The 12,918-nt window shown below is 40.0% G+C and overlaps 1 protein-coding gene across 4 annotated transcripts in view; it reads left to right on the forward strand.

The window, feature by feature from the left end:
• The window catches only part of zmiz2 (zinc finger, MIZ-type containing 2), a 39,266-nt gene that overhangs the window by 1,086 nt on the left and 25,262 nt on the right, over nucleotides 1–12,918 (forward strand). For all 4 annotated transcript variants that reach the window (XM_028601071.1, XM_028601073.1, XM_028601072.1 and 1 more), the window contains exon 2: nucleotides 10,076–10,177. In XM_028601071.1, coding sequence (XP_028456872.1) covers nucleotides 10,128–10,177 — 50 coding nt within the window. In that variant the 5' untranslated portion in view covers nucleotides 10,076–10,127. The remainder of the gene's footprint in view (nucleotides 1–10,075; nucleotides 10,178–12,918) is intronic.

Raw genomic sequence — 12,918 nt, forward strand, 5'->3', positions numbered from 1 at the left:
GGTTTCCAACACACAAAACCAAATCCTAGGAAAGGGAAATTCTGCGTGTTTTAGTTAACAAAAGCTGATTTGACACCCTGGATGCTTCGCACAACAGTTGCTTTATTATGCATGTGTTGTTGTATTGCAATGTATTTTTATGAGGTAGCCAGCCAGAGCCTGTTTTTTTTTCCACCTTTTGGACATGACTTCCTGAATGTATCATGGGTACAATAACATATTGTCTTGGCTGGAAGCCAGGCTGGGGTAGTTATTTCGGCTCAGTGTTCATTTGAAAAGGCAGAGAAGTCTTGAATGAAGATGGTGGTTTAAAAAGACTGGGCTCCAGTCTGAGCCTGCTGATGTTTGAAACCTCCAGATGTTTTGGGGTTTTCTGTGTGCACCTTGTTGATCTGTAACTATATTAAGGCTGCTCTATTATGGAAAACATCCTAATCACAATTATTTGGGTCAAGTCAATAGGGCTGTGCTCGATTGAAGAAATTCTTAGTCGACTAGCACTCATGCAATTGTATCGACTAATCGATTAGTTGATTTAATCGACAGATCTGTAAATCAGAGTTTCTCCGCAAAGAGTCATGCAAAAGCACCACTTTAATTCTTGTGTTGACCAGAGATGTGCTCGTACGTTTCTTGGAAATAAGTCATTCAGCATGAAGAAAAGCATCAAACATGACTAATGGACTAAAGAAATCTAAGTTGACTAAGACCAAAACGACAGATTAGTCGACTAAGATGGAGCAACCCTACAAATTAATTTTATTTAACACGGTTAATGACTTTTGGAAATATGTTGCATTTATTGAACTTAAAAAACAGTGAAAATACCTTGAACTGTGATACTTCCCTTTTTTTAAATATTTTATAAGATATTTTATCTCTTCTTTTGAATTCGCCTTCGGAACATGCGTTTACTTACAACATGTAATGTGCGAAATATTGTTTTTTTCTCACCCAACCTTCAAATACGGTTGGGTAGTTTCTGAATTCCCCACCAGGGATCAACAAATAATTGTAACTTTTTATCTGTAATAATACAACATATTTTATTTATTGATTATATTTTTTCATTAATTTGAATCTACAAAGTAGCTAAAGCAGTCAGAGAAATGTAGTGCAGTAAAATTTACAATATTTCCCTCTGAGATGTAGTGGAAGTATAAAGCAGAAAATGCCTGGAAATACTCAAGTAAAGTACAAGTACCTCGAAAATGGACTTCAGTAAATGTACAAAGTTACTTTCCACAACAACAACAACATATAATAGGGCCTTCAGACCTTTTTAATTTATCTTTTCTTCACAGTGTCCATAGGGCCCTATTTTAACGATCTGAGCGCACAGTGTGAAGTGCCTGTTGCAGGTGTGTTTAGGGCGTGTCCAAATCCACTTTAACTAGTTTAACGGCGGAAAAAAGGGTCTGTGTGCCGGGCGCATGCTACTAAAGGGTTGTACTTAGTGTCTTCATTAATTCATAGGTGTGTTTTGGGCGTAACATGCAATCAACCAATCAGAGATCAGCTCCCATTCCCTTTAAAAGCCAGGCGCGTTTGGACCTTGGAGCATTGCTGTTATGATGGAGGATTGGCTAAGCAGGAAGGAGAGATTTTCAGGAGAAGAAACTGATCTGCTTGTGCGTGACGTGAAAGCGCGCAAGCAGATCATATAATACTATTTCACATTGTAATATTTTAAATCTTTTGCATGTGTGTGTGCTGCTGCGCGTCCCTGCGCCAGTAGGCGCGTTGTGCACGAGCCTAGGCGCATTTTTACTAATGCTCTGTTAAAATAACAATGAAATGTTGCGTTATTGACTTTAGACCAGGTTTTTGTTGGTCAATTGCACGATCACGTCCCGCTTCCTCAAGATAGCAATACGCCCAGAATGCACCTGAACCCACCTCCATGTAAGACCAGCGCGCCCATGGGCGCACACATGCACACAGATGCATTTGCTATACAAACGACGCGGGCGCTGGTCGGCCTTAAACTAGCAAAGACACTTGTGTCGGTCTTTGCACCGCGCTGCGCAGGGTGCAAGATATTGCCCCAAATGTCTTTTGTTTGTTGTAGGCAGTCCTTTCATTCCTCGGAGTAATAATATCTTGTCTTTTCATTGTTGCCAGTTGACATTTCGCTCTCATGATGACTGCTGCTCCGCTGTATTTAAGAGGCTTTTAATTGGTAATCTCTCAGATGCCATTGAGACTTTTAATTAGAGCTTTATTGAAGGCAGGTGCACCGCAAGATCAACCAGTAGGGCTTGTGTATTGTGCCGTATGTTTTCATCCAGCAGTCGAGTTATCCGACAGTGACCTTTTTCAGAACAATACTTTCCAGACATTATTGGGAGAAGACATTAGCTTTCAAGCCCTTTAATATGTTTGATTACTACTACTAATAAGTAATCCCTCTTAGTCATCACTTACAAATGCAGTCTTATACAACGATCGTCTAATAAATCCTCCCTCCATGAAAGTTGTAATCTTCAAACCATTAAAAAAAACATATCCTAATTTTACCCTCCAGTCATCGTCAATGACCTCCCATTTACTCAAGTATAGGCAGTGCTGGAGGAAGTACCCAGCTTTAATGCCCATTAAAAAAAATCAAATACTATGTTACAAGTAAAAGTATGTATGTAACACTTGATTACATACTACTACTTGAATGATTACTTTCATTGTTAATGATTATTTTCTCAATTAATAGATTAGTTGTTTGCTCTATAAAATGTCAGAAAATTGTGAAAAATGTAGATCAGTGTTCCCCAAAAGCCCAAGACGACGTCCTCAAATGTCTGGTTTTGTCCACAACTCAAAAGATATTCAGTTTACTGTCACAGAGGAGAGAAGAAACTAGAAAAATATTCACATTTAACAAGTTGGAATCAGAGAAGTTTAACTTTTTCTTCATAAAAAAGGACTCAAACGGATGAATTGATTATCGGCAGCATGGCGCCCCAATGGTTAGCACTGTGGCCTCACAGCAAGAAGGTTCTGGGTTCGAATCCAGGTTGTTCCGGGCCTTTCTGTGTGGAGTTTGCATGTTCTCCCCCCATGTTTGCGTGGGTTTCCCCCACCATCAATAAACATGCACTAGGTTCTCCAGTCAGTGCCCCTGATCAATAGTCTGGCTGACACCAGACCCTTCTCGGTTGTAACTGAGAGCGGGCCTGGGAAAGGTTCATTGACAGCTCATTTCCAAAGTGGCGTCACCAACGGACGCCGCTCAAATGAATGGCCTCTGGGCGCCATTGGATAGTCCTTCAACCAATCAGACGAACGATCCAGGTGACGCTGCGCTTTGGTAGCCGTCATGTTGAATGTAAACAAAAAGCTGCTCGCCGTCGCTGCACTGTCGTCGTCACGTAAAGCCCGCCTCAACGGTTGTGATTGGTTCCTCGATTTTGGGGACATTGGAAATGGGTTTGAATGGGCTCTTCGCCAGACTGACTTGCAGAGGGAGCAAATCTCAAATTTGCCAGAAGTTTGTCAGGGTTTACCCAGGCTACTTGATCAAGCCACTGGCTCAGATCTGGAGTCGCTTCCCTTGGCTGCACACCTCTCTCTTGAGGGATGGGTTAAATGCAGATAATGAATTTCGCTATGTGTATGTGACAATAAATTGCCATTACCTTTTATTGAAATAGTTAGTGAATAATTTAATAGTTGACAACTTATTGATTAATCTTTGCAGCTCTAATTTTCTGTCAATTTATTGATTAATTGCTGAAACATTTCAGATTTAATTTTTGGGTATTTTAAATTTTATAAATTTGTATGTTTTTGTTGAAAAGTAACTTAAGAAATACAGTTATCAAATAAATGTTAATGCAGTAAAAAGTACAATATGTCCCTCTGACTAGTGGAGTAGAAGTATAAAGTAGCAGAAAATGCACTCAAGTACATGTACCCAGAGGTGTAGTGTAGTTTACTGTAGTGGGTATACTACGTTAATCTCTCTGCTTGTTCCGAAGCCTGAAACGGTACTAGAGGAAATATTAGGGGTGCATGATTCAGAAAATGTGATTTGATTGTGACACAATTTGATTCAATATCGATTTTTGGCTTCAAGATTTGATTCAAAATCAATTTTCGATTCAAAAAATGATTCACAGTATGTAAATGTAGTTACTTTTCCCATGTGATAGCAGTAGACTATTAAATTAAAAATTAAAAAAAAAAAAGTGGGTGTCATTATTTATGTATTTCTTTTAAGAAAAAATTAATTTTTAAATATTTTTGGGGCATTTTATGCCTTCATTCTGACAGGACAGCTGAAGACATGACAGGGGAAAGAGAGACGGGGTTAACGACATGCAGCTAAGGGCCGCAAGGTCGGAGTGGAACCTGCGGCTGCTGCGACGAGGATTAAACCTCTATATATGGGCGTGTGCTCCACCAACTGAGCTACCCCGCGAGTGTCATTATAAAAGATTCACTGAACCTTGATTGATTTATTTACGTTGTGGTCAGAATGGCAGCTAATAAATTATGTAAAGTGTATTTCTTTTTTTTTTTATTAAGTAGCAGAGGGAGTATTTAATCATCACTCTGACTAGCTGCCAGCCTCTCTTCCCCTCCAGCAATTCATACGCACTTGAACATTAATAGCTGATTTCTCTTGACTTGAATTGATTATTAGTTTAATTGAATTTGATTATAGCGGTTTGGCTCCTATTGTAATCAGCAGCATTAAACTAATCCCTAGAGACTGCAGCGTGTTTGAATGAGTGTTAAGTGTTTTAATTATAAAATGTAAGTTTGAAGTGTCTTATGATGATTACTTTCAAACAATTACACAGTAAAGTCTGTTTGACTTCACTGTATCACAGCAGTCCAGGCATTCAATTATGATGAAGAGGTTCCATTAAAACAACAAATCAACCTTATTATTTGGTTGTTTTAGGTTTATTTCATTTAAAGCTATAGTGTTGTCCAGTCGGACAAGTGAAGAATACTTGCCCGAAGTCAGTTTATACCCTAACCCTTTACAAGTTTTTTTTTTCTGAACAAACTTTGGGAAAAAAAAGCGTTTAAAAACATAAAAAATGTATAAGTAGCTCACCTGGTAGATCGTGCACCCCATGTACCAAGGCTCAGTCCTCACAGCAGCGGTCTGGGGTTCGATTCCAGCCCAAGGGCCTTTGCTGCGTGTCGTCCCCACTCTATCCCCCTTTCCTGTCTACAGCTGTCCTATCAATTAAAGGCATTTAAGCCACCAGAAAATAATCTTCAAAATAACGTCAACAGTGCCGAAAAGAACGCCAGAAAAAAAACATCACAAAAAGCATCAAATGTCAGAAAAAAAAAAAACTTTTAAAAGCCTCAAGTGGGAAAAAAATGCATCAAAATCAACCACTCAAATCTTGATTGGCCGACTGCACATTCAAATCAAATCATTCAACAAGCGTTCCCCGACGGGAGCAAGAGAACGACAATGTCCTTTATCATACGATGATGCCCAAACGGGCAACTGGGTTGTTAATGTTTACATATAAGGCAACCCTTATTGTTGAACCCTGAATGTGCAACTATTTTTTTTATTAATAAATAGGGTTGGGTACCGAAACCTGGTGCTAATACGCCACCGGTGACTTAACGGCCGGTATCTACCGGACCGAATAGCAACGCAGATTTCGGTGCCACTTAAATGTCTGCGCTGCTCTCTAATGCTCCGAAATGGACGTTTCGGGCAACTGAAGTATTGCTGCATGTGACGCTAGTTAACACTACACTCGACAGCAGGTAACGCTAGCCTACCCGTTAGCTAGTAGCTTGATTCAACACGGTTAAATTGCTGACAGCTAAACGGTGTAAAGTTTGACTGTATTTCACTGTAGAGGATTCCAACAGCGGGACGTAACCCTAACCATGAAATAACTTTGCCTAAACAAACTTCTAAAATGGATTTAAATGAGGAACTTTCTGATTGAAATATAAGTGTACACAAAATTTTAAAAAAGAGGTTTAATACCCAGCCTGAAAGGTAATCCTCAACAGAAAATGAATATGCATCTATTTTGATATTTGATTCAATGTTTCAGTCCTTTTTTTAAGCCAGAAAGCAAAACCTTTGCTGATTCAAGCTTCCTTAAAATGTGAATTAGCTTTTTCTGTTTTTTTAATACTGTAAACTGAATATATTTCGGTTTTTGGGCTGTTGGTCAGACTAAATAAGAGATATAAAGACTTCACCTTAGACTCTTTTACCCAGTGTGTCTTGACATTTCATAGAATCAAGAAAATAATCATTGGTTGAATCCTTTCTGCATCAGTATTTGATTGCAAGTGTAACCTATTTAAAACAGTTGAATCACACAATGTGCAGACAATTGTTTCAGGGTATTATGTAGAGCTGCAACGATCAGCCAATTGGCTAGCTTAGTATTTACTGAATCAAATGTTATCATTTTTGTTCAAATGTTTGATTATTCCAGCTTCTCAAATATGAGACTTTGCTGCTTCTCTTTGTCTTACATTTTGGAATCTAAAGTCGCACTAAACAAGAGGAAATCCTATTTGGGCTGTGGGAAATTGTGATTGGCATTTTTTAATGGTTTTCTGACTGTTCGTAGACCAACAAATAAATCGATTAATTGAGAAAATAACCATTAGCTGCAGCTCTAGTATTATTTGAAAAGGCAAATTGGAAATAAATGTGAGTTGATAAACTTGAATCAGACCTTCTCTGTTATCTGTTTCATCTGCTTTTTGCACAAAAAGCTGGAATAGATCCAAACAAAACAGCGTTTGTAGTGGCTGAAAGCAGAGGGTCAGCGCAGGGTTGATTCAGCGCCTCCAGTGTTTCTTTTGCTGTCAGTGTGATGGCATTCGCTGAGATGTAAGAAGGGGAAAGGCGGGAAGATAAATTTGCAGTTGGATTGAAAGATTGAAGAGTTGCGGGTAAAGAAAAGCTCAGGAAGTTGAGGTCAAAAGAGGCAAAGAGTGTGAGAGAACAGCGTGTCTCAGTCATTCCACTGCAGGTACAGTCTGTGCTGCTTGTGATGGAGACCCACCTTTTGCATGTCCTTCGCCCTTTGTTGGTTTAGCTGCTCAGCCGTGATGGAAGTTACAAAGTGAAGTGCTGTCTGGAGGCTGACGATGTCTTTCGATAGGGAATCCCAAAGTCCTTATTGCAGAATCAGAAAAGGATTTCTTGCCAAGTAAATACAGCACTTACAAGGAATTTGCCTTTGTTGTTTGTGCATCATATATAAACCTATTAAACGTTTATATGAAATAAAAAAACAATAAATACAGAAAAAAATAACACACATAACTATTTAATATTAAGAAAAACAAAGCTAATTTGATAGGTCCTTGCTTGAACCAGAAGTTGTTTGAGCCCTCTTTCATGAAGGCTGTCTCAAAGCTCTTATTCCTGCGCTGAGGATGGAGGATGAAGGAGGGATCTCCGAGGAGCTATGAGCGAGGATGGAGGAGGGATCTCCGAGGAGCTATGAGCGAGGATGGAGGAGGGATCTCCGAGGAGCTTTGAGAGAGGATGGAGGAGTTATCTCTGAGGAGCTATGAGCGAGGATGGAGGAGGAATCTCCGAGGAGCTATGAGAGAGGATGAGGAGGGATCTCCGAGGAGCTATGAGCGAGGATGGAGGAGGGATCTCCGAGGAGCTAAGAGCGAGGATGGAGAAGGGATCTCCGAGGAGCTATGAGCGAGGATGAGGAGGGATCTCTGAGGAGCTATGAGCGAGGAAACGAGAGCAGCCTTCCCGGAAGCCATGCAGCTGAAAGCCGTTGCTAACTCTGCCCATACAACTGAGTTACATAACAATGGTAGGGTAGAAATTTTGCGTTAACAGCATTACTAATCTTGTAGTCTGGCAGTGCTAGCTCTTGTAAGGTCTGGCTACACCACAGATGCATTCTGAGAAGAAAAAATGCTTTTGGCAGTTTGCATTTCTTTAAACCAATCACAATCGTCTTGGGCAGGGCTAAGCTCCACACGCTGCAACGGTGGCTCTGCTAAATAGCCTCTGTTGACGCAGTACAGTAACGTGAGCTATTACATGATGATACATGGTTAAATGTAGTTTGCTCTTTCCAGTGTATCTCCGTGTGTGTACTTCGTCCACAGCAATCCCACCAATCGGTCCCAGAACGTGCCAGTTAGATACAGTGGGGATCCTAGACCATTTCAGATGAAGGGCCTGGCTGGGCCCGCATGCGATTTTAGTGGTACCAAATAAAAGCAGTGTTACATAGCACCAACCCTCCATAGATTGGGTTCTACAAAAGACTGAAGATACATATAACAATAAACAAAGAAGAAGAATACTCATTTAGTGTTGACTTAGTTTATTTATCACTGCACATTAGAGCTGGGCAATATATCTATTATATCGATATCGTGATATGAGACTAGATATAATCTTAGATTTTGGATATCGTAATATCGTGATATGACATAAGTGTCTTTTCCTGGTTTTAAAGGCTGCATTACAGTAAAGTGATGTCATTTTCTGAACTTACCAGACTGTTGTAACTGTTCTATTATTTGCCATTACCCATTTGGTCATTATATTATGTGAAAGCACCAATAGTCAACACTACAATCGTTGCGGTATCAATATTGAGGTATTTGGTCAAATCCCAGAGGGGGGGGGTCGAGGCTTAAAATTAAGGGGGCAAAGGACACTAGTTTAAAACTTGCTATTTTTAGTGTGTAGCTTGCTAGCTCAAAGGTTGTAATTTGCCACCAAGGGATGTCAGGCAATGGTTGTCTGGAAATGGACTTCCGTTGATCCAGAGTACCGATCTTGAAACCCTTTTTTTTTTTTTTATCGATGCTTGAGTAGAGTTCACAGAATGAATGGTAAGCTGACAAATCTGCTACATTTTAATCAAAAACCCAATGATCTGGGCTGCTCTAATTGCAATTCAATGATCCCCCAACAATGCCAAGTAAATGTGGTCATCTTCAATACTCATGAATAGGGCTGGGAAAAAAATCGATTTGATTTAAAAATCGAGTTGGTAGGTCAAATCGATTTCATATTTTCAAAAAATCAATTTTTTTTATATCCAAATACAGTATAAATAATTTGGATGTTTAACCATCTTTGTTGCACACTGCACAGTGACTTTTCACTTAGAGAAAGGGTTTGCCTTTGCAATTTTGTTTGTTGATGCACTTTAATTAAATATATTAAATATATATTTTTAAAATATATTTACAGTTCGCAGTTATTTTGTTTTAAATGGAAGAGGGAGGAAAATCGAATCGTAAATCTGCGATTCTTTTTTTATAAAAAAATCACAGATTTTTTTTAGGGAAACAAATCGCCCAGCTCTACTCATGAATTGAATATTAGGTCAACAGAAGAACATTTAGTCAATTTATATGAGAACTCTTTAGGTGGTGTCTGAGGTATTTTAAAAGCCTAAAAGATTTAGGGCTTTTAAGAAAACACTTGGCTGTAGCCTCAGAAGCCACGCCCCTCCCCTCTCCCCTGCACAACATGTGGGGTGTCTGACCCAAATCTGCAAAAGTGCAAAAAGGAAACCAAAAAGAAGAAAGGAGAGGGGGGGGGATGTCAGAAAATGAGCACGTCTCTGTCAGATAAAGAAAATCATTAGCGGGAGTGGGGATGAGGAAAACGTAGGAAAATAGAGAAAACATCTGGTATTGGAGGAGGGAGAGTGGCGGATAAACATGCAGGGGGTGTTATCAAATGAAGCAAATCGCAGAACAAGACGATTCCTCTCCGTGGCAGAACGAGTGTCGGTGTGCTGCTGAGAGAAGAGGCTGCCTCTTCACATCTCTGTTCTCTTAAATTCCTTTTGAAATCAGCAAGCTAAATTTAGCTTCCAGCACCCTTCCCTCCCCCCCCTCCTCTGAGAGGTATCAGAGCTATAGCAGTCAGCGATAGGCTAACGTTTTGATGTGCGCACACACACACACACACTTAAACACACACAGCGAGTGGCTCTGAGTGGGAGGGCACTGTGTCTTTGTGCACACAGTGTGGGGTATGGTGATGATGAATTGTTGCTGTGCAGCAAATGAGGTCTAAGTAACTGTCTTTTTATGTGTGTGTCTTTCTCCCTCTTAGGGCTGCATCTTAAGTAAAGTGGGGGCTCTCTGATGATCCCCCCGTTCATCCGATGAACCACCTCAACTCCATGAAACCTTCCCTGCCTCCCAATCCACAAAGGTACACACACACACAAACACACACACACACACAAACACACAAACACACACACACACACACACACACACACACACACACACACACTGTTGTAACTTGTGACACCCGTGGTTTGTTGTCCACTCCCGTGGTCTATATCACACGGTCAGGCTCTCTTCAGGGCACCTGGCTTCCAAGTTCACATCCAAATTTTGGCAGAATTTTTAGAAAGTTTGCACACAGAAGATGCCATTAAATGTATATTTCTATCCACAACTGTTATGCAAATATTGGGCTGCACAGTGTGCTTTCTTGTTGATCTCGACTGTCAATATTTGAATGTCTTGTCTTTGTTTAATATGTATCCAAATTTAGACTATTCATTGACAGCCCTAGACAGAAATGCACGGTTCCCTGTTGTCTACGTAACCCAACACGTAAGAGAAAACAAATTGAATTCCATCAAACAGCTTTTGAATCCTTAATTACAAACTCTAAAGGCAATCGACTGTTGAGTGTCCTCTGTTCAGCCTGTTTTTTGGAAGCTTCTCGACTGGGTTTACTCGAGCCAAAACACACTTTTAATTGAGTGCAGCCACAAAGCCTGTTGACTGCTCCATTTCTCTCCAGAAAGCCATGAGAGCAGGAGACGTGTTGCCAGCTCTCTGACACGACAGGCAGCCCCAGAAATGTAGCTGATTGTAAAAAGAAACAGAAAAGAGTGCAGTGCAGTTCAATTCAATCTTTTGATCTTGTGATTCTTTCCCTAGGAACTGTGAAAACTGCACAGTAAAATATATTTAAAAAAAAAAGGGCTACAGTCAAAATGACGTAATGCTGTGGCAGTTTTCTGTTGGGGAAATGGTTCAGGAGGAGGAAGCAGAGGGTAACCTCAACCGTCAGATGAATAAACCATGGCTCAGGTTAATCGTTAGCTCACCGAGGTGTAAAGGATGCATTGACGACCTTTTACTTGATACTGTCTCTGTGCTACTGCAGTACAAATAATCCCTAATAAGGTGCTTAAGCACCCTTTTGTTTTTAATGAGGAAGTAATAAAACCTTGACTGTCCCTGACGTGGTTAGAGCTAAAAAGATTAACAGATTAGTTGTCAACTATTAAATTAATCCCCAACTATTTAGATAATCGATTCAATGCATAATCAGCCAAAGTCCGCACATTTATGCGTGGGGTGGGCAAATTTTTTCAAATATGCCACACTTTCGCCGCAGAAATTGCCGATTTCCGCGCAAAATATGCGGGGCTTGCATGATTTCATAATCCCCGCATTTTCGTTGCAGAAATGTCCCATAATATATCTTAGCAGGAAGTTGAACATTTTTGCGTTTTACTTCACACAAGAGCAGCCATTTTCCCCCGTTGCAATGGGAACGTTATGAAGTGACGTAATTATGCGACATGAGCATCATTGAAAAGCAGGGTGTTTGGGGGAATCACTTTTTTTTTTTCTTCTCTTTTTCATCAAACTGCAAATAAAATATTATTTATGCAAATAAAATATTATTTATGCAAATAAAATTGCATAAATATCCCACATATTCCATCGCATTTTTTAAGAAAATGTGCCGCATAATCAAGGATTTTTGCCCCGCAACAATCACAAAAAAACTCTTTGTGGAAAGACTGATTAAATTGGTTTGAGTAACAAATTCTCTGATTGCTTCTTCTTAAATGTCAATATTTCTTTTGTTAATTCACTCCTATGTGACAGTAAACTATCACTATCTTCGGCTTTGGGAAACATTTTTCATTATTTCCTGACATTTATATACAATATAAACTATTAAAGGTGCTCTAAGCGATGTCGGGTGTTTTTTAGGCTACAACATTTTCTGTCACATACAGCAAACATCTCCTCACTATCCGCTAGCTGCCTGTCCCCTGAACACACTGTAAAAAACCTCTCCTCACTATCCGCTAGCTGCCTGTCCCCTGAACACACTGTAAAAAAACATCTCCTCACTATCTGTTAGCTGCCTGTCCCCTGAACACACTGTAAAAAAACATCTCCTCACTATCTGTTAGCTGCCTGTCCCCTGAACACACTGTAAAAAAACATCTCCTCACTATCTGTTAGCTGCCTGTCCCCTGAACACACTGTAAAAAAACGTGGTCTCTGTAGACAGCCCAGGCTCCAAAAAACGCCAATAAAAACAAACTGGGCCAATCTGGTACCAAACCTAACAAACAGTGTTCCAGCCAATAACCGACAAGAAGGATGTGGTGGTTGGGGGGGTTAGTTCGCGGAAGTACGGAAAGGAGGGAGGGGCGAGCTAGTCTTCGTTTTGTTTGAAAATACTTTCGAACGTCAACAAGAAGTGCCATCACCCAACATCGCTTAGAGCACCTTTAATAGACAATAATTGGCACATTAACACATGATGAAAGTGATCACATGCGTACAGTAGCATCACATTTAACTTCCCGCCTGATGAAGATTCACCCTGTCTCCAGTAGAGCTGCAAAGATTAACCAATTAGCTGTCAACTTTTTAATTAATCGGCAACTATTTTGTTAATTGTTTTGAGTCATTTTTTTTCATGAAAGTAAGACGCTTTCTCTGATGCCAGCTTCTTAAACGTGAACATACACTAGTTTATTCTCTCCTCTGTTGCAATAAAATGAATATCTTTGAGTTGAGGACAAAATCAAGACATTTGAGGATTTCATCTTGGGCTTTTGGGAAACACTGATCCACATTTTTCTCAATTTTCTGACATTTTAGAGACCAAACAACTAATCG

The sequence above is a fragment of the Perca flavescens genome, chromosome 16 (assembly GCF_004354835.1).
Source record: "Perca flavescens isolate YP-PL-M2 chromosome 16, PFLA_1.0, whole genome shotgun sequence".
Classification (NCBI taxonomy): domain Eukaryota; kingdom Metazoa; phylum Chordata; class Actinopteri; order Perciformes; family Percidae; genus Perca; species Perca flavescens.